This window comes from Pithys albifrons, chromosome 6, assembly GCF_047495875.1.
Source record: "Pithys albifrons albifrons isolate INPA30051 chromosome 6, PitAlb_v1, whole genome shotgun sequence".
NCBI lineage: Eukaryota > Metazoa > Chordata > Aves > Passeriformes > Thamnophilidae > Pithys > Pithys albifrons.
The window spans coordinates 51,725,505-51,746,704 of record NC_092463.1 but is presented as its reverse complement, the minus strand read 5'-3'; the positions used below and the strand labels follow the sequence as shown (position 1 = coordinate 51,746,704).

General features: G+C 35.2%; 1 protein-coding gene across 6 annotated transcripts in view; it reads right to left on the bottom strand.

The window, feature by feature from the left end:
* PLEKHA7 (pleckstrin homology domain containing A7) overlaps positions 1-21,200 on the bottom strand; it is a 156,362-nt gene that overhangs the window by 8,508 nt on the left and 126,654 nt on the right. For all 6 annotated transcript variants that reach the window (XM_071558890.1, XM_071558891.1, XM_071558892.1 and 3 more), the window contains 11 exons: positions 16,125-16,193; positions 15,549-15,629; positions 14,570-14,719; positions 12,652-12,753; positions 9,028-9,136; positions 7,723-7,961; positions 7,123-7,311; positions 6,734-6,851; positions 5,809-5,888; positions 5,228-5,428; positions 2,008-2,160 (listed from right to left, as the gene is read on the bottom strand). In XM_071558890.1, the coding sequence (XP_071414991.1) occupies positions 2,008-2,160; positions 5,228-5,428; positions 5,809-5,888; positions 6,734-6,851; positions 7,123-7,311; positions 7,723-7,961; positions 9,028-9,136; positions 12,652-12,753; positions 14,570-14,719; positions 15,549-15,629; positions 16,125-16,193 (1,491 nt within the window). The remainder of the gene's footprint in view (positions 1-2,007; positions 2,161-5,227; positions 5,429-5,808; positions 5,889-6,733; positions 6,852-7,122; positions 7,312-7,722; positions 7,962-9,027; positions 9,137-12,651; positions 12,754-14,569; positions 14,720-15,548; positions 15,630-16,124; positions 16,194-21,200) is intronic.

The window sequence follows — 21,200 nt, the reverse complement described above, 5'->3', positions numbered from 1 at the left end:
AAAAGCTAGCAACAAATTTTTGTTCAGATCAATTACTTTGTGGGAAATTTTCCATCCCCAGAGGAGACCTAAATCACCCAACGAAAATACAGATTACAAACAGACTTTCAAAACCAATCCTTATGATATGGAACAGATTGCTTTTGAAAAACAAAAATAAAGGATGTGCAAATGAGAAGAAATAAGTAAAGGGGAACTATTTTTTTCCTTCTCATTGATTTTTGTTAAAACACTCACGAGGCATTGAGTTTTGAAAATTCAAATTTTTCAATAAAAATACTCCTACATTTTTTCATCACTGAACTTAATTCACATTTATTCAATGGATTATGTAAAGTGGCCTGACCTAACCCACAGGTTACTGATTAGGCTCAGTAATTAACAGGCAATCATAGGCCAAAAGCATACAATACAGCCACTGGCACTCGTAACCATATTGAAATCACAGCCTCAAATTTTTATACTTCCTTCTCAGGAAGGCCCAAGCCAGTTTCCTGAAAAATTCTCATGTTTCCACCACACTTTCTTACTTTGAAACCCAACTCCTCTCTGAAGCTATCTATCTATTTATCTATCTGGTTTTTTTTTAATGTATATCTCTATCTCCATACTATAACTAACCAAAACCAGCTTATCCCACCATTTTCAGAATAACAAACCCAGTTATCATGTGAACAGCAGATCTTATTTATCTTAGAGACACAACTGAGTACATTTCCTTCTGAGGCACTGAAGTACCTGAAGTACAGAAGTGCCTGGAAGGTGAAGAGGATGGGTATATGAAAGGGAAAAGGACAAAAAGACCAAGGTGGATGGGGTTCTGAGCAACCTGGTCCAGTGGGAGGTGTCCCTGCCCATGGCAGAAGGGTTGGAACTAGATGATCTTTAAGGTCTCTTTGAACCGAAACCATTCTATGATTACAGCCTGGGTAAGCTGAGAAAGAAGCTTTACACTCTGAGCTTCAGACCTGCTTCAGTTACTCTGAAGTAGGACAGAAATGCCTATGAGCAAAAATAGTTCCTATCCAAGGCTTAAAGGAAGTACAGAGTGATACCCATAGCCCTGGGAGCCTTTGGGAAAAGAAAAATTAATAGCAGAGTGCAAAAAGGAAAGGAAATGGAAGTATTTTTCCTGCTTCCAAAGTTTACAAAAACACTGCTATTGCTGTAAGAATCATACAAAGATTAACTGGAAGATACATTCATTCATAGAAATCAACACATAATGGCTCACAGAGTAAACCTTTTACAAACACCTCTCTATGCAAAACTATACACAGCTTTCAGAAGAGTAGAAGTGCTTACTAGTCTAATTATCATTAATAAATTTAGGGATTTGCCATCTACCATGGCAGTTAACACAACCTTTTCAAACCTTTCCACTTGCTATATTCTTTCTTTCCCACCAGATGGCTCAATCGCATTTCAAACTAACATTTTATTCATTACTGAAGCTGAAAAAAGACCTGATGCCCAGAACACCAAACCCAAGTAATTCCAAAAGCTGACAGAAAGGTGTTTTCTGCTAAAGCCCAGCTAAAGCAGTGCTCCCTCTTTGCTGCCACCTTTTGCCAGTCAAAATGAAGAGGAGTAAGGTAGCTCTGGGGAACTAACTTCTTTTGGTTCCTCTTTCTCATTTTCAAGTACTCTTCATGTTGTCTTCTCATCTGTTTTCCCCAATTTATATAACTTTTCCTAACTTAATCCCTTTTTCCTTTAAAAAGCCTGATACATATATACATATATACACACACACACACGCACACATATATATATATTTCAAACAGTAGAGCCAACTTTTCTATTTCTTCTCTCCACTAGAACACAATACGAACACAAACCTTAGAGATTGTATGTTCCAGGTCATAAATTTTCAACACCCAAAAGACTCAGTTTATTCAAACTTCAGATAACTTTTGAAAGAGAAGATGAGAACTCACTACCTAAAACATAGAAAGGTTAATATTTCAGGGCACAGAATAGGAGGTAAAAAATGATGAGTGTTACCTCTCTGCTGATATCTAAATCATAGTCTTGAGGCTCCAGGTCTGTCTCTGTCACTGCTACTGGTTGAACTTTTAACCATTCATTTTCAACTTTCTCTTCTCCGCGAATTGCCCTCTCAAGTAACTGCAAATCAAACTCTTGCTCTCGTTTCCACTGGTAATAGACACAGAACAATTAACAGCATTCAGCCATACTGCCAAATTCACCATATAGCAATGTACATTAACTACTGCAAATGCTACGCTGCTGAAAGGATATGCAGAGCAAACTCCACAAGAGAAAGAATATAAAACTGTGTTCCTTGGCACATATGGTTGGAAGTTTTGATCCCTACTTGTGTTGTATGAAATTCAGACTATTGTTTAATTTTACAAGTAATGTTCAGCAGCATTAGATTTTAAGAACTGTATTACCACAATTTCACATTTGCTGATCAACATCGAACTAGCTACACACAAACACCATTGGAAGCACAGGTGTTAATACCAGTGAGACTACTGACTGACAGAGTAGCCCTAGGCATTCTATGGAGGCAGTGCTGTGTGGTTTTGAATCACTAAACAGAAAGTGTATTTACATTGCAGGTTGAGTGGTTGAGAATCACAACTTGAAAATTTTATGTACCTTTTTAGAATAGCATCTGCTATTTAAAGTTGATAATACCTTACATATTGGCATTAACTTGTCTTGAATTAAAAAAATATTTAATTTCTAAGCTCTTCTGACTTTATTAAAAGCAGAATCTAGCTACCTGCAAAAATCTTTCACACAGTCTTTATAAGGTGAATATTTAACAATATCTATTAGAAATATTCAATACTTATCAATATGAAGTATTTAAATTAAACAACCTTATTTAGAGTTCTCAAATCTCTTCACAGTAGCCCCTTCTAACTATACACAATACAGCTGCATATAAACTCACACTTAAGGACACTACCAACACCTTTTTCTTCAAAAAATTAAGTTAAATTGTAGCACCATTCCATCCAGTAGATCTGAGTAACTTTACCACACACACCATTAAAAGCAGTGGGGAAAAAGAAGGGACAAAAAGAACAACAGCAAAAAAATTATCTTCTCAAATGTTTGAGGCATCAGTATGACAACGTGCCACTTTTATGTTTCTTAAAAATATCTCCAGTACTTCTCGTACAAATCTTTGCCTTGTTTTGGTCGAAGTTTGAACTCTATGTGAAGTCCTCACATGTCATGCTACTCTCTTTAATAAATCTAACTGAAACCTATTCATGCACAAGCTCTCAGTATTCACTCAGAAGATAAGTATCTCCCATGTATATTAAAAATGTTAAATAGCTAAAAGGCAATAATATCTCAAAAATTAGGATGTTTCTTTACAGAATTCAAAAGAGAAAAAAAAATGTTTTCTCATGATTACTCCAAACTCCTTCTACTCATATTCGAACCAGGCCTGATTGACATAGTATATTTTAAATACAGAGTATAATTTTCAAATTAGGTAAGAATAACATCAAACCATTCTTACGAAGCAGTATTTTTATTGGCTTTGATGTTGCAACTTTTACATTAAAAAGGCATTGTAAATAACAAATGAATTCAGGTACTGTGATCAATACTTAAAATCTCATACTACACTTGAGAACTGACCAATTAAAAATTAGAACTACATATACAATTTACCTTTAAAGCAAATGTTACATACTGAGAAGCACTTGAATTCTACATTTAAGTGTTTGCCATTTTGGCTGCTGAATAATTACAATGCTGTAAATAATTGTGCTATCAAACATGCTTTTGCATATCAAAGCCCTATAAGTACAAGAGATGACCTCTACAAAACATTACTAGGGCTGAAAAACTCTGTTTTATTTCTTTACAGCAAGAAAAAGACCAAGATGGCAGCTAAATTTGAAGCATTTGCCACAAATGTTAATAATGAGTGTTACGAAAATGTTTAAATTCGATTTGTGTATGTTACGTGAGTCAGGAAACATAAGAAGCCCAGATTTATTTCTTCTAATTAAAATATGAAAATAACAGTGATCATATGTACTACAGTTCCCAAACATTATGTACTGTCTTTAAAAAATTTGTGAATGCAAAACAGAAGACAAAACAGATGAATGTCTCCAAGCAGTGCACTCGTATTTACTGGGAAAGTAAATACAAACAACTAGTTGTAAATTAGTGCTACAGAACAGTGGGAATGAAAAGCTGAATATTATAAGGTTTTTTTAATGCCAGCAATTGACACACATGTACTAAATGCAATTAAGCCTGGTAAAAATTGAGTAGTCCAGTTAGAAATTTTAAAGTAACTACAAAATCCTGCAAATTAAAAACAAGCAAACAAAAAAAAAGAGGCATTAGGTATGATGAGTGACAAACCTAAAGCAAGAGATCTTGTGCAATGAATTAGGTAAAACAATGTGATCATTCTAAAGCTCTAGTGGACCAAATAAAAAAAATTAAAAGACCACAGCATAAGTGCAATTACAGTACAATCTTGGTTTAGCACCAAGTGAGCAACTGGGTAACTTCACCAATTAGAATTGCTTTGGTTAGTATCCAAAATGTATCATTATAAACTTATTATCTGTACAGCATTTATTCTCATAATGCAACAAAAATAGTTTTCTTTAGCAGCTTAAATTTGAGCCTTATTAGAATATTCCACATTTTGAGCTTTAAAGAAGAATTTGCATCAATTAAAACAAATTAGCTCTTACATAAATTCCTAATCAGCATGATTAGCTTTTAAAACTGGTTATCCATTTATCATCTTTTCAAAAAAAACCAACCACCACCTTGGTCTGATATTACCATGACTATCTTACAGACTAATTCACGAATTAAAAAGAAAAATACCCATGGTGAATAAGAACATTCTAAAAGGCCCATTCCATTATGAAGCACTTTTAAAACTGTACACGCTTCTTACACTTTCTAAATACAATTCCAAGAAAAAAAGAACTCATGGCTCTGAAATCACCCCAATAAACTGCCATCTCTACTCATAACTCTAACCTCTGACCAACTTACCTGCTGAACCTGCTACATTTACCATAAATAGGAGTTAAAAGGATTACCTGCTACTCACACTCTCTGAACGCATACCGAACACTAATTTAATTGGACTAGGAGCATCACACACACTCAAGTGAAAGTGCTTGTCAGGAAAAAAGAAGAAATCCAAAGATATTTTTAGTTTAGTCCTTTTAAGGCATATCTAACATACTGAGCCTACGTCTGCAGAAACAGGCCTGATGAAAGCCCGAGATGAAACAGACTGTCTTTCTCCTTGGCTAAGAGTCCTCTTGCGTTCCCGTACTAGTGCCTTCTGATGTCGCTTCATTCTTTCTAGTTGTTCCTCTGCACTCATCTTGCCTCTTTGGTGGTCTCCAGAGTATAAACGTTCCAAGGCACTCTTTGGTCTCTCCTGTAGAAGTCACAAGGAACACAAAACACATGTTATAATTAATACTTTAGAAAAGTATACAAAAAATGAACTCTTTCTCCTACCTTATTACTAAATTTGATTCCATTACTTTCATGTTTATTTGCATATTTTGACTCTCTATTTTCTGTTAGCAGACTTTTAGTTCTAAACCTTGTTTTATAAATCTATTTGAAATGCAGTGAGTTGTTTGTTTTCCGATTCATTAAAGAAAGTGAAAAATTGGAGATCTCATTAGATCACAGCTTCAGGTCCTCTCCCCTGTTACCCCAGTCCCACTCCCTGCTATGCAAAATATATTTTGGGCTTTACTGTTTTCAACAGTTCAGACATTTGCATTCACATGTTTATTTAAAACTTACCTTGGACCTATCCCTTTGAAGTGTTGCAAATGATGAAATGGTAGATGACTGGTGCAATCTGGAAGTTGATCCAGACAAACCTTTATAAGGAAAAAGAGAATGCCTTAAAACAAAATGACGGACAAAATAAGACTAGCATCACGTATTTTTTTTGTATTATCATAATGTTTCCATGACATTCTGGTAACTATTTTAGCTCACATTTAACATTTGGCAGTTCAGAAGATCATGAGAGGCATGAAATTTCATTTCAGCCAAACAATGTGTTTCAGGTCACTACTGATCAAAATTCAGAAAGATCCACAATAATTTAGAAGCCTGTATTAAATGAGGGATAGGGTGGAATCAGCTGAACCATAGCAGATAAACTGTACAAGTAATCACATCTATGAAGAAAATAAAACCTTAACATTCACAGTTAGAAGGGAAAGAAATAAGAAGAGAATGGCTCAGAAATTACTTAGTTTTGCCCAAGTATCATCTCTACCCTCATTTGTGAAACAGTTACAGAACTACAGCACAGAGAGAATGGAGTGTCAAGTCAGATGTACTGTCTGGGGGCATTAAACTCATATTCTTTATCGGTTACATTTCAATGGCAAGAGAAGTGTTTTAAAAAGAGTTTGTAAATAATCACACAGAAATTTTGAGGAAAAATAACTCTGAATAAAAGAGTTTTTAACAGCTAATTCCATGATTTGCTATGGGGTTTTTTAAGCCTTATAAATTAGGTTGCTTTGCAAGAGGCTGGTTGTCTGTAACAGCACCATTAAAATGCACAAAATCTCGAGACTTTCACAGCACTGTATAGTTAATCTAAAAATAGTTATCTGATTATAAAGATCATCTCCAGAACATTCTAGGAGAAAAAACCTCCCATACTGATAGTACTGCTAAAAATCAACTACAGAAATTCCTGTCTTACCACGGGTAGGTAATGTCTGGTATCCACAATCAGGGCTTATTAAAGTACTGGAAGGATGGCTGAGGTCACCCCCTATCATTGCTAGTTCTGGTTCACTCACATATGAACGCAGTTCCACCTATACAAAAAAAAACACTCATCAGCTCAAATGAAATCACAGATAGCAAGTCTTAATCTCATAACAAATCCTAAAGCTTTGTTTCTGGATTACTAAATTTTTCTCTGCCATTATTATATGGCATAGATCTTTCCTTGTCATTATCATCTCTCTGCCATTATATATCATTATTACCAGACTTAAAGATCCATATATTTTACAGACAATAATATCTTTTATTATAGGTTCACATATCTATAAAGTGCAGATGTACAGGAGTATGAGTGCTCACCCTGTAATCTCCATTTACATACTGTCCTAGCTCTCTGTCTCTCTTTCTCTCATCTGACTGACGTTTCAGGCCCCGCACTGATGTGTGTCTGATGACAGTGGCTTCTCTCGGGAGAGGTGGAACAGCTGGTGGCTGATCATCAGGACTGTACAGCTGAGGGAGAGGAGGTCTGGGTGGTGCTTCATCTTCCTGGTAACATGAAAAGTGCAGGTATTTGGCAAACAGCCTGAAAACAGTCTAGCATAAACTGGAAGTTTGTTGCATTAGATGTTATTTGTGACTGCTTTAGCATGCTCTCCTCTGTCCACACCAGGAGCTTGAGGCTTTAAAACCCAAATGAGACCCAAGAAATCAGCCACAAAGCATTCCCAACAAAGTCTGTGAATTAATAAGTTGTAAAACAGTACATGGTCACTGCACATAAGTTCCAGGTTACACATATGTATTCTGCTTTAAGTACTACTGCTCAGATTCAATACAAACATCCCAAGTGCCTCCCTGTTGTGCCTCCACACTGTGTGCACTTCCTAATCATGATACTTTCACTGCCAGAAGGAAATGGACACACTGGTGAATGAAACTCTAAAGAGCAGTACTTACAACCTTTGGCTTGAGCTTAACTGGTGACTGAAGAGGTGGCTCGATTTTTTTCAGCTGCTGTGCTTGGTGCTGTGTTCTGGTCTGGAAATAAGGCTGTGGATACAGCCTAACCTCCAGAGGAGATTTAACTGGACTGCGTGGAGGGCTCTGCAGAACTGGAGGTTTGCTCTCCGCAGGTGCAAGGGAAGTTGGTAAGGAAGGCACTGAAGACTGAGAAAACGAAGGCACTGTTTTCCTCTCTAGGTGAAAAACAGACAAACATGTTAGGTGTTGTTTCCTATTAATGATGTTCATAAGAAAAGCAATGAACATCCCTAGACATCATAAGCAGTACAAGGACTGTACACATTGCTCTGAACACAAAAGGGGGGTTTCAGACCTTAAAAAATACTTGTTCATTACATTGTAACAGAAGTGGAAAACATTTTTTGAGGAGGGGCTAGGAAGTCTTTCAGGCCAAAAATAAAATCCCACAGTTTAACATCATCCAGTGAAATTACTTGTACAGCACAGTGGGAGGGAAGGAAGGAAAAGCCTGAGAGTCACATGAAATCAGTTCACAGGCTGTATGTGGCCACAGATTCCTTAAGATCCCTACAGATCTAGACAAGGCAAGGCACTCATAGCCATACTGTAAATAAACCAGTTTATCTCTATATGCAAAAGGTGAGCAAAGATACTTTAAATATAGAGTGGATTTACAGTAGCCATTATCAGTCTCTTGCTATCCCAATGTGTTAGGTCTTTTCTTTGAAACATAATAAAGCAATTGAAATGCAGACCACACACACCTGCCCTTCCTCACTTCCATAGCTGATGATGTTGCTCTTCTCACCAAACACCTGCCTGAAGAGGGAGGTGGAAGGCAACTGCAGTAAGGGCAGTTGAGCATCATCCAAGGGGAAGTGAAGAAAAAACAAAACAAAACAAAAAAAAACAGAGGAAAAACCCAGAGAGGAACTGCTGGACAGAATACAGAACACATACTGTGCTGGTATGAGCCTGGCATGTGACAGAAACTCTTTCTGCAATTTCAAGAACTCAGCCCATTATTGTTATTGTTGTTCTTTCATTGGTTGTTACATTTCACTGCCATCGGTATGTGAAAACAAACAACAAAAAACCTTTTTGTCACTTCAAGCAAAAGAGCGCCAAATTAATGTGTTCAGACAGTAGAGATTTCTGACACATCCAAAAGCAGAATTAACTGGATTTTCTGAAGAACAAACTTCCAGATGATTTACAGAGATCCAAAGATTCAGTTGAATTTGTATATTTCTTCTTTTTTCATCATATTGTCTTTACCTGGATTCTTAATAGAGTCTACTATGGTTTTGTAGTTTGCTTTATTTGCACTCAAGCCAGCTGTAACATCTTCAATTCTCCACAAGTCTTTCTGTATTTGTGTTTTCTCCTGGTGTTTGTAGTAAAAGAAAAAAGAAAGGAAAGAAAAATAAATTATATCTCATTTTTAATTTATTATGGATTTATCCTCCTTTTGATATCACACCCAAACCAGTGTTTCAGAACTTACATGAAAACTTGGGAGTCTAGAAATGAGTTAATAATTATTTTAAAATAATAATAAAAACTCCCAAATCCAACACAACCCAACTTACCCTGCTCAAAAAATTTACTAGAGCATTTTCTGAGTCTTGGAAGACTTCCTGTAGAACACTGGGGAAAAGAGACACCTCTACATTTTTTTCTACAATATTATTCAGGCTACAAAAATCTAGCTTAATGTTCTACATAAAATAAGCTAACAGAAACTTTTCATTTGAACTTTGTTCTTAAATCCTATATCTGACACATTTAAGACTGCTACAGCAACCTTACAAAACTCAATACATTTAGGGGAAATGTACAATATTAAAAAAGCAAAAAATTAGTATAGTCTCCCTGAATTCTGATGTGAACTTCCTAATGCCTTTTAGTGGATGAAACACAAAACCCAAACAAACTCAGAAGCGCTGACAATTTTAATTTCTCTTTATATTTGGGCTGTGAGGCCTACCGGACATAATGTATTATAGGTTGAAACAATATATTGCTGCTATTACAGGATTTGATCTCATTTGCATTCTAATTGCTTTACCAAGGCTTTCCAGGAGAAAAGAAAGGGAAACTTTGTCTACAGTCTGGTTTCTGCCTTTGACTGTTATCTCGCAGGCAGAGGCATCGGCTACTGAAGTCACTACCTCAGTCATTCCAATCATCATAAATAGTTATTGCCATCTAATTAATCAAAGCCTGGTAATTCTGCCTTCAAAAATTTGCATCAAGAATAAACATTGTAAAGCCAATACTATCAAGGAAAGCAGAAGTCAGTGAAATACTTTAGTTAAGAATTGCTTACGAATTGCTCAAAAACTCTAGACATCCATCACTTGCCATGAGCTACAAAATAGCTACTAATTAATCCTATAAGCCTGAAAGTGAAAAGAACTTCAGTAAAAGCTGTTACACCTCATAGAACTAGGGAAAGCATATAAATTGCTTTCCACTTTCTGTCTTAGATCAGGAAATATGTTCAGCCAGGTTACAGATCAGCAAACAGGGTGCCAAGAACACAAACATTTAAATGATGGAGAACGTTATTTGCCTGTAGTAAACTCACTCGATAGATGAGACATATCTTGAAAGATTGTCAGGATACAAACTATAAATTTGCACATTTCATTTCATTTTTCTGAGATTAATCATACTACAAGGAACCAAATGATGGATTTACAATAATCAAGTCTCAGAACAGCTGAAAAAACCACTACATGTACCTAAGATCCTGCTTCTGAAACCACACAGAAAACACTTCATTAGCAACATAGAAAAGCCAGATCTTTTAATATTGTTTCTTCCCATACCCTAAATATTGACAAAGAAAAAATTTTAGATCTAAAATGGACTAGGTCTGAACAATAGGCAGATGAATTAATTTTAAAACTATGAAAGTCAAGATTGCTGTTTACAAAAGGGTATAAATATACTTAATGGGCCAGCATGAAAAAGTAACTTGGACAGAGAATTCAATTTCTCTAACTTCCTTCACACAAAAATGTAATTTAGAATGACTTAAAAAAAACAGAAGAGAAACACTTACAAACTATGAAGTTATCATTGATAAAATAGCCCATCTAAGTTAAATTCAGCATGCCCAGATCCTCCCCAATCCATAAGCAAAAGACAAAGAAGTCACACTCTTAAAAGTAGGATTTACTATGACTGAGCTGCTTGAAACATTCAGGTTTTGACCTCTTAATTAATGCTATATAGAAACAACATTGGTGGTTTCCTACAGCAACTTGAGCCTGCAAATGTACTGAATTTTTAATAATATTCCATGAAGACTGCCTTTTTCTAAAATGCCGTATGTGCATGAATTTAGTGCTATTGGAAAACACTAGATAAACAATCTTCAGTCTATATACCCTTGGGCAGAGATCATAAAAGTTTTAACTATTATGGGTACTTCAAGTGAGACTTCTTTGAAGGAATATAGTTTGAAGTATTTGCTACTTCCCAAAAACATCAGTTCCCCTTAGTAACTTCAAAATAGGTATTCAGAAGCATTTTTTTTAAATCTAAGACAAATGTATCCATGGATACTAATACATACATATATATATATGTGTGTGTATGTAAATATATACATACAGACCAGACAATGTGCTTACGTCTCTGTATTTATAATTATGCACATATGTGATATGAGACTATAATGAAACTGAATTAACATTTTTTCCTATGCAAACCTATTCCCTTCCTTATATATTGGTGAATCCCACGCCACACACACTATTTTAAGCATGCTCAATTCTCAACTGGAAACTGTTAAAGGAGTCTAACAAAGTATATTTTGTTTAAACCTGTACTATTCCTTAGTTAAACAAAGTAACTTAATACAGGGACCATTTAATTCTAAAATCCCCCTGGGATTCTTTTGAAAGATGTGTTCTACAGCTGAGCTTAAATACGTAATACTGTGGCTTCAGAAACTGAATCACTTTTCCAACCCCCAGAATTAAAAGTAAATGAAAGTGGACTTCGAAGATTGATGCAATCAAAAAAGTTTTACAACTCTTGCTTTGATACAAAACATTTATCCATTAGTGGTGAAAATAAACAGGTTTCAATATCTGATCAGTATTTATTGCAAATAAATGAATTAAAAAATTTTAACTAGCGTGTTCTTTAGGTCCAGAATATTTGGAAAAGCAGACCAAAATTTGAACAAAATGTATAGATTATCTTTGTTCCCTGTGTTCCGTTCTGTATAAACAAAGGAAAAACAATTCAGTCTCTATTCCTTGCTCTAAGAATAAAGTCACCAGTTCTAAGCAGGTACGTAGAAATAATCTGGTATGCCACATCCAGTTCAGCAAAGAGAATAACTCAGCTTCAAACAAAGCTTCTTTTTAAGATTCAAAACTGAATAATTGATTTAAAACTGAGATGCCTTTCAATTACTGATGGCTGTTAAAACACTTATTCCACTTCACAAAACAATCTGCAGAGATAAATCTTCCCCAAATAGAAGAACATGACAAAGAACAAGTAATGACGATAATAATCCAGTGACTGATGATCTTAAAAATGGATAAAACCAACAATGTCAGTTCAAATAAATGGAAGACGAAGAAGTCCTGCATAGTCTTATAAATTAAATACGTTATCAATGTCAAGATGTCAGCATGTAATAAAAATGTAATAAAATAATGACAAATTTGCATAGACAACTTATGAGAAACTGCCACGTGTGCTGCATGACACCCTGAGCGGCCAGGCTGCTGCAGGGGCTGAACTCTGTCAGCTAAACAACACGAAAGCTGAATGCAATGCAAAAATTGCAGTTTTCTCTTAGGAGATGACAGCTTCAAGTTCAGACAAAATCATCTCATAAGTGTTTACCGTGACTGCAAACAGACTCACCTGAGATACCAATGAACTGTTCATCTGTTCCTGTAAGGCTTTTTTCAATTGGCTTACATCCTTTTCTAATTTCAGATACTCATTCCAGGCATTTTCCATTTCCTATTAACAGAGGGAATACTTTAATACAATATTATGACAAACTTGAAAATCATTCTATCCATTCTCTAATGCAACACCAAAGTGTTTTGAAGTTAGCGCTGATCTATTATAAAAAGAAGTAAAAAAAATGCATTTTGTAGGCTATATTGCTGCTTAGAGTTGATCATACACTTCAAAATGCTTTATAGCTTGCAAGATGAAATCAAAAATTCCTAGTTAAAAAACTCTGGCCAATTTCTTCACACAAAACCATTTCTTAAATATAAAATTGGCATGTAGTAGAATCTGAACTATGACTAATAGAATCTGAACCATTTGCTATGAGGGAATTGAGTCTATTGCAGTTCCATTTCCTTTTACTTTACTCCTCTATTTAGCACAAATTTATAATTAAAAACCAGTCACCTACATCAGAACTCATATTTTGAAACAGAAAGCAGGTTATCCTTCAACAGTTCTACAGACTATTTTACAAAGTGAGTAAAGCAGTAGACACCTGGAACAAGGCTATCCAATCATCCTTACTATACTTAACGTTATTTCAAGCATCCATAGCATCACAGTCAGCCCTTTTGACCCAAAACTGAGAAAAATCAAGTGTCTGGTGCATTTCTATGTAAGAGATTACGGAATAGGCTTTTTCTTTGAATTTTAGAAAAGAGAACACTTGGGAGTTGAGGGGAAGAAATAATGGAGATCTACGAAACCATGAGTGCCATGGAAAGAGCAGAAAAGTGACTGTTCCCTATCTTTTCTCATACAAGAATAAGGGTCTATCACATTAAACATTCAAAACAAATAAAAGAAAGGGGTTGTCAATGCAGTGGGGAAAAGATCTGTGCAACACCTTGCCAATCGATATTTTGGATACAGGAGGTTCATAGAATTTAAAGGGGTAGTATATAGGTTCTTGCATATGAGATCTCCTGAGGAATACAAAATAGACAAAAAACCCCAAAAAACCCAATCTCGGGAGTTCTCTGAGCCAAAAATAGTTAGAATATGGATTGGTTGTAACAGGAAATACTACCCACTTCTCCTGTCCTTACTCTTCCTTAAGCATCTGCTTATGCCACTGCTGAAGCCAGAACCCTGGACTGGAAGGTGCCCTGCACTGGACTACTACAGCCCTTATTACAATGACTTGCTATTTATGCCCACAATTACATTTTAAATGCTGACTGTGAAAATCATGTTTTCTATAGGCACAAACCATTGCATCTATTCATTTATATAATACTGGTGTTTTGATGACCAGATCTTACTATAGGAAAGGCGTTCATGCAATTCTAGAAACACTCTTACAAAGACAATAGTCCCATATTCATTAAAAGGTAGAAATAACAAAGGGAATACACATCACCTGGGTTTAATATACATACTTTCATTTCCAATTCTTAGCAATAATTTATTAATAAACTGTAACATTAAATAGCATTTTAATTTTATTGAGTCATAATATCAATAGTAGATTTTGACTGAAATATCAGTAGACTTTCCCAATTCCATTTGCCCTGGAAAAATATGGAACCATCTTTTTATTTTCAAAGGACTAGCTGAAAAATTTGCAATTTAAGCCCACACATAAAATAAAAAGACATAAAAAAAAAAATTGAGTCATCCTTTTTTGTTGGGGCAGGGAGCACTGAAAAGGAAAGCTGGAGAGGTTGTTTAATTTTTTTTATCTCGTTTAGTATCCTGCATCTTAAGCAAAACAGTTCAGAACAGGACTTAGCTCTCCTATTCAATGTACAATACAGTTTTGCTCTAACTGGTATTTTAATTACGGTTTTTTGAACAAACCAGAAACACATACCGTTGAAACTTTGGATATTTCAGCCCGAATACGTATAAGATCCTCTTGCAAAAGTCTCTGCTGGTAAGATATTTTTTCTGTATGTTGTGGCTGGTCTTTGTATTGATCCATCTGCCTGTGTAAAACCTCCAAAACAGACTCCAGCTGATCCTAGCAAAGAAGATGGCAGTAAGTTTACAAGATTTACATGGAATTTTATGCACCTACCTGTAGTAATATGAAAGGTGTTTTCCATCCCTCTAGTTTCCCTATAAGCCAATAGAGGTTAGGACTGGCCTCCTCTTTTGGAGATTAGGATGTAAACAAAGAAGTGCAAGAGCCTTAGTTACCTATTGTAACAAAAAATTTCTGATATTTTCCATTAATTCTTTCCATTAATCTTTTCCATTAAGTAGCCAAAACCACGGAAAACACAATGAACTGAGAAGGGAATTTTTCTGTTTATACTCTGTAAAAAACTGTAATTTACAGCTTCAGAAAAATTCCCTTAATCAGGAAAGAACTGTGACAAGCCCTACCACAGTCCAGCATGATCTGTTAAGGACAGGTTCTCATTCACTGTTATAGCTGAATTAGCCATGAGAGGGATTAAAATTTGGTCCAAAATATGAAGCAGGCCCGATTCATTTAGTCAGGAGTAAATAACACTGGATCAGTTTCGCACAGTAGCTCTTCTGAAGGATCCACAGTACTTTTATTTTAGAATAGATTTTTTTCTGAACCATCTCCATTTACTGACAGCTATAGCTCACAGACAGTGAAGCAGATGGGTTTAAAACATTCATTTTCAAAAACATGTTTCCTAAGAATTGGTAATCAATCCTAAAATAAAGCCCACTTTTTTTTTCACACAGAAGTTTATACACATGTCCAAAGAAAATTACTACAGTGCAGGAAGTACCCAATAGTTCGATTTTTCCTTGTAATTTCATATTTTATGATTAGATAAAAGCTGTTGCTTTATTTTTAATCGACTTACTTTATTCTCTTTAAGGGCTCTTATTTTGTCCTCCAAGTCCTGCAGAATTCTGTCCTGCTCACAGAAAATGCTTAGCTTCACCTGGAAATTAAATAGTATACATATATAATGTTAGAGTTTAAAAGCCAAGCAGGAAAGTATCCATTTCTAATGTTTTCACAGAATCACAGAATCTACTAGGTTGGAAAAGACCTCTGACATCACTGAGTCCAACCTTTGAGTCCAACCTATGACCTCACACCACCCTGCCTACCAGACCATAGCACTAAGTGCTACATCCAGTCTCTTCCTAAACATCTCCAGGGACAGTTACTCCACCACTTCCCTAGGCACTCCATTCCAATGCCCAATTATTTTCTCAATAAAGAACATCTTCCTAATGTCCAACCCAAAGGTCCCTTGGCACAGCTTAAGACTGCGTCCTCTTGTCCTACTGCTGGTTACCTCAGAGAAGAGACTGATACCCACCTGGGTAAAACCTCCTTTACTCCAAAGAGTATAATAATGAACATGTAACTGCACAACAGAAATTGCTAAATCAATGCAAGAGCTGCTGAGCTGATGTTTGGTACTTACATCAATATCACTTTCTGCAATCTTGACAGGTTTTGTACTTCTTTCTTTTAAAGTGTCACGTCCTGTCACCTAAGAGGAATGGATTTTTAAAATGTAAGAAATTTATTGCAAACTAAACCCTAATTATGCTTCGGCAATGAAAAGTTTTGTTAAATATTCACAGTTACTGACATAAACGAATAAAATTTGGGTTCAAGTATTTTCAAATCTGGCTTTAGTTTTTGAAAAGTGTTAACAGAAAGGATTATTAATCATATTAGGCTATTTAACTTAGTTAGGAACTCCTAGTAGTCTAGAATTCTGTACAAAGCAGCATAATCCCACCTGTCTATGGTTACAAAGATCACTTTTCTGCAAAACCTAGCAGTTTTAACAGTTCAGCTATAATAGCTTTCTTGAAGCCAAAGGACTTGAATAGTTCCTTTAAATGCATGGTCGCAAGGACAGCGGCATTCACTAATGACTAAAAATACAACTTTTAGCAAGTATTTCATTTTACAAAGGATAGTATCTTCCTCAGCACTGGGTAAATTTTATTAAAGACAGACTGTTACAAAAATGGAATTAATTATTTTATTTGTATCTATTTCCTATGGTGGAATTAAATGTAATTAATCTATTTTGATGTGTTTATAATGTACCAAATCTCTCACACCATAAATCACCAGTTTCATTTCTGGTTGAGCAGATTATCTTCTCATATAACACAGTTTTTAAATCAGTATAGGAATGATACTATATTATTCTGCCAACCTTCACAGCAACCTTAAAATGAAGGCATGTCTACCTCTGTACAAAGTTTATTATTTCCACTGTCTACATGTGAATAATTTTTTTGTGAATAAATGAGGTTAAAAAAACAGCAATATAATACAGCTCATTAATCATACATTTTTTAAAGCCTGAAAATCTAATGATTCAATATTACTAGATTAGAAAAGTTTTCAAGATTCATTAACACAATTACTTTCTTAGCAAAGACCTGCTGTCTAGCAGTACCCATATACAGCATTTTCCTATATTCACAGTCAAGAGTTTATGAAGAAAAATTCACCTAACTATTATCTTCAATAATAAAGGAGAAAAGGTTTTAATACAAGAGCAGAAGTTGTTGGCTTTTTTGGTGGAGTAAGAGGGCTAGAAGATGTAGTTCACTTTTTTACCAACTGACTGTCAATCTCCACACTTGAAGCTGCATAGTTGACTTATTAACCTAAGAGTCACCTACAGAATCATGATAGCTTTTTAGAAGTAATTAAATTTTAATCTTACTGTAGATAAATCTTAGATATAACCTCATTTTGTCATTCAAGATGTTATATGAAATTGGACATTCTACACATGGTGTTTTCAATTAACAAAGTAGATCTAAAACAAAAGAGTCTGGTCAACATTTATGTTTATTGTCTTCTCTCCTCCAGTGGCAGGCTCCATTCTAAGATTTATCCTGTACCTTTATGCGGTGAAATGTTACTTCCCCACCACCAAAATCAAAAGCACTTATTGCCTCTCAAAACTTCCAATTTTGTGATATTTTCTTTTTCAACAATTACGTATTTTAGAGAAGAAAAATCCTTTCTTTCAAAGGTATTAATGGAATTATTTAAATGATAAACATATATATATATAAAATAGTAACAATGAATTAAATATGACTATAAAATACTTGCATATCAAAGTAATAATTTTGCATATTACCTGCAAGCTAGGAGAATGCAAAAGCCTTTTTCAAAGCAATGGAATTAACATAAAAATGAAACTACAGATTTTGGGGATACTTTAAATTATATAATCAGAACTGTAAGGAATTTGCTAATTATCAAGCAGTGAACATGAGAACATAATGAAAATCTAGCATGCTTTCACATTTTCAAAATTTCACATAGGAGTGACTACTTGCTACAATAATTTTCAAAACATGATAAAATTAACCCAAACACTGAGGTCAGCCACAGTTTTGCATACAGACTTCAAAAGGGGGGGAAAAAAGGGAAAAAAAAAAGAGGAAAGAAAAAAAGTCTTACAGAAAGCACTACTACCATAAGACACCTGTAAAAGCCAGAACACTGACTGCTACTTTAAAAAGCAATGGGATGAGCACATTTCAGATGCAAGCAGTCTTACATGTATACTGGATAGTAACCCTTGTGCTGAGTTCTTTAGCACTTTGTATATCATGTTGATCAGAGGTCCATTATTTTCTATCTGTTTCAAACAAAAGTTTAGTAACAGCTTGTTACAGACATCAAGATTTAACCCCCCAAAACTTACAACTCAAAACTCCACAAGCAGCTGTAATCACATGCTCTTGCATCAGGCTGATCCTCGGGGTTTATGGTCTACACAATCTGCCACAACAGAAGCTTCACTTGGATATTCACCTATTGTTGCATGCTGAGGTTGATTCTTCATACAACAATAAGACTTTTCTACTTTTTCAAAACACACATACAAACACACAGCACAAACCAGGATTTGCTGAGTCTTGCCCAGTCGTGGTTTCAAGAGTGTTGGGAATTACACCCCAGTATTTTCTGTCATGCAATAAGCAGTGACACTTGCACCGAAAACTCTAGATTAATAATTAGAGCAATCCAGCTAAAACCTCAGAGAAAAATGTTATTTCAATCACTTTTATCCTGCTTCCCATAACAAATACCTGCTGTGCACTGCATCCTTCATTACCTATGTGACAGAAACTTGCGATAAAAACCTCTTTCAACTGTAGCAGAAACCAAACAGCTTCAGACATCAGCCTGACTGCAGAAGACTGAAGCAGGACCACTGAGGGGGCTCCAGATTTGCTTCAATTGGTTGCACAGTTTATACTTAGTGACAGAAATTGTCCTAGATTTCCCCATTTTGTATAGCCTGTCCGGGAATGTTTGTAAATGAATGTTTGTAAAGTATTGTTCTAATGTGAGGATGGCCATCCATCCATCCCTCCTGTAGCCTTCCTGAACTTCATTTCATAGCCATAAAAAGGGATACTTCCTTCAATATTTGTGTTTTACTTTCTTTGTAAAATCATCTTAGAAGCCTCCAGGTAAACTGAGTTTTTCTTTCCTTTGCTCTTCCTTTCTGCTTTTCTAATACAAGGTCTGTCCACTTTAGAGATTAAAAAAACCCAACTGTAGAAATACAGTTGTGGAAATCTGTTTGCGGAGGAAGCTTAATTATGCCACAGCATATAAATATACCATTTCTTCCATGTTCCACATGCTTTTATTTCATGAGTTAAAGAAGAATACAAGGTCAGGAAAACAATTTGCAGGGAAAAAACGTCCATAATCTAAGGACAATATCATCAAAAGAAATCTCCATAATGCATGGTATTTGGCACATTCAAAATTATTAATAATTTTTCCCCACAGTGTGAGCAAACAGTCTTTAGACCTCTTTCTTTCATGCTAGAACTCTCTTGCATGTAAGAGAAAACTACTGGAATGCATTAATATCCATCCTAGAGCATTTTTATTTCATTTATACTTATGTTATAACAATGCACTATAATGTTGAAAACTATAATCTTAACATAAAAATCAGTTCCTGCATAGTATTTTAAAACTCTTAAATAGTAAAAAATAGGCTCATAAACATGTGAGCCTGAACAAATCACTAAATGCTGTGCATCCACTTACTCTAATCAGTTTTAGTAATACGGCAAGCATTGTGCAGTTTAATTGCTTAATCAAAATTTACATGTTGAATAGTTGTTTTTTAAAACTTCTAAGAAGAGAGAACTTCAGAAATAATGGATTTAAAGAAAATGAAAAAGTTTTACTCCAGTTCCAAAATCTTCAGTCCTATTTGCAATTTTTTAATCAGAGTGAGTCTCACTCAAAGTCCAGTGAAGTCAAAAGAGAGACTCAAACTAAGGCTTTCTATCTAAGCCTTCATTGTCTTAAATGGAAAGTACCACCTACATGAACTGTGAATTTGCCATATTTCACCATTACTAAAAATATATAATTTGCTTAGCTTCATACAGTGCACTCTTCCCTTTTCCTCATACTGCAAAAAAACCCCACGTCTCTGCATCTTGTGGCAACCAACACTAAAAAAGACACCTTCTTAAGTGTCACAGGGTCTCTTTAATCTCTCAGAAACCTGACAGGAATTTTTACATTTCCAGACCACTAAGAAGGTTACTAAGAAATGCCCATTTTGAAAAATTACATCATTCCTATGGAAATACACTTGACATTTTGACTGTCAAGACTCGGAAAAGGGAACCAACGCAAGCATTAAGTTTCTTTTCACAGAAGGATCAGGTGCTCCCATACATTTTTCTTTCCGGCTGCTTTCATTAGGTGCTACACAGGCTGCAAGAAGGCATGAAGGCAGCTCCTGGGAGACCAAAGAGCCCTTCATGTCCCAGGGTGCAACAAATTAATCCGGACAGAATCCACTAAAACATTAAAAATCTTTCCTAATAATTTTGCTAAGCATACCACATTTTCAGAGGCTTGAACTGTGGTCACCTTAACTGTGAAAACAGTGTTCTATAATGGACAAAACAGTGTGTTTATTAATAATTTTTCAACTTGTAGGACTTCTGAAATTGTAATTTGTCATAAAATTCAGCTGTTTGGGATGCACTTACACTTGGCAAAGCCATGAACAAAACAAGGACAAGACCTAAAATGAAATGTGTCCAATCAATTTTAAATTTATGTATTAATGATTCCAACAGCTTACATACTTGATCACTTAGACTATACCATCTATATTATATGATAAACATTAAATCTTTATATATGTATCACACTATATAGATGTATAATATGTATTACTAATATTTTCCATTTATATATTTGCTTATGTATTTAGTAATTAAAACATCAGATAAAGTAGAATACGCATCCTCATGGGTGCAGTCAACTCACGAGCTGCACATATGCAATGCCCCAGAGCATCAGCTACATGCATGCAAGCAATATGGAGAAGAAGGTGTCAAATTTCCCTCCATCTTAACTTTTAGGAACACCATATGATTTATGTATGGTGAGACATCCTACACACCACAGAAAGTGGTAGACTACTTTGGTAAACAAAATGATTATACCTTTTTGG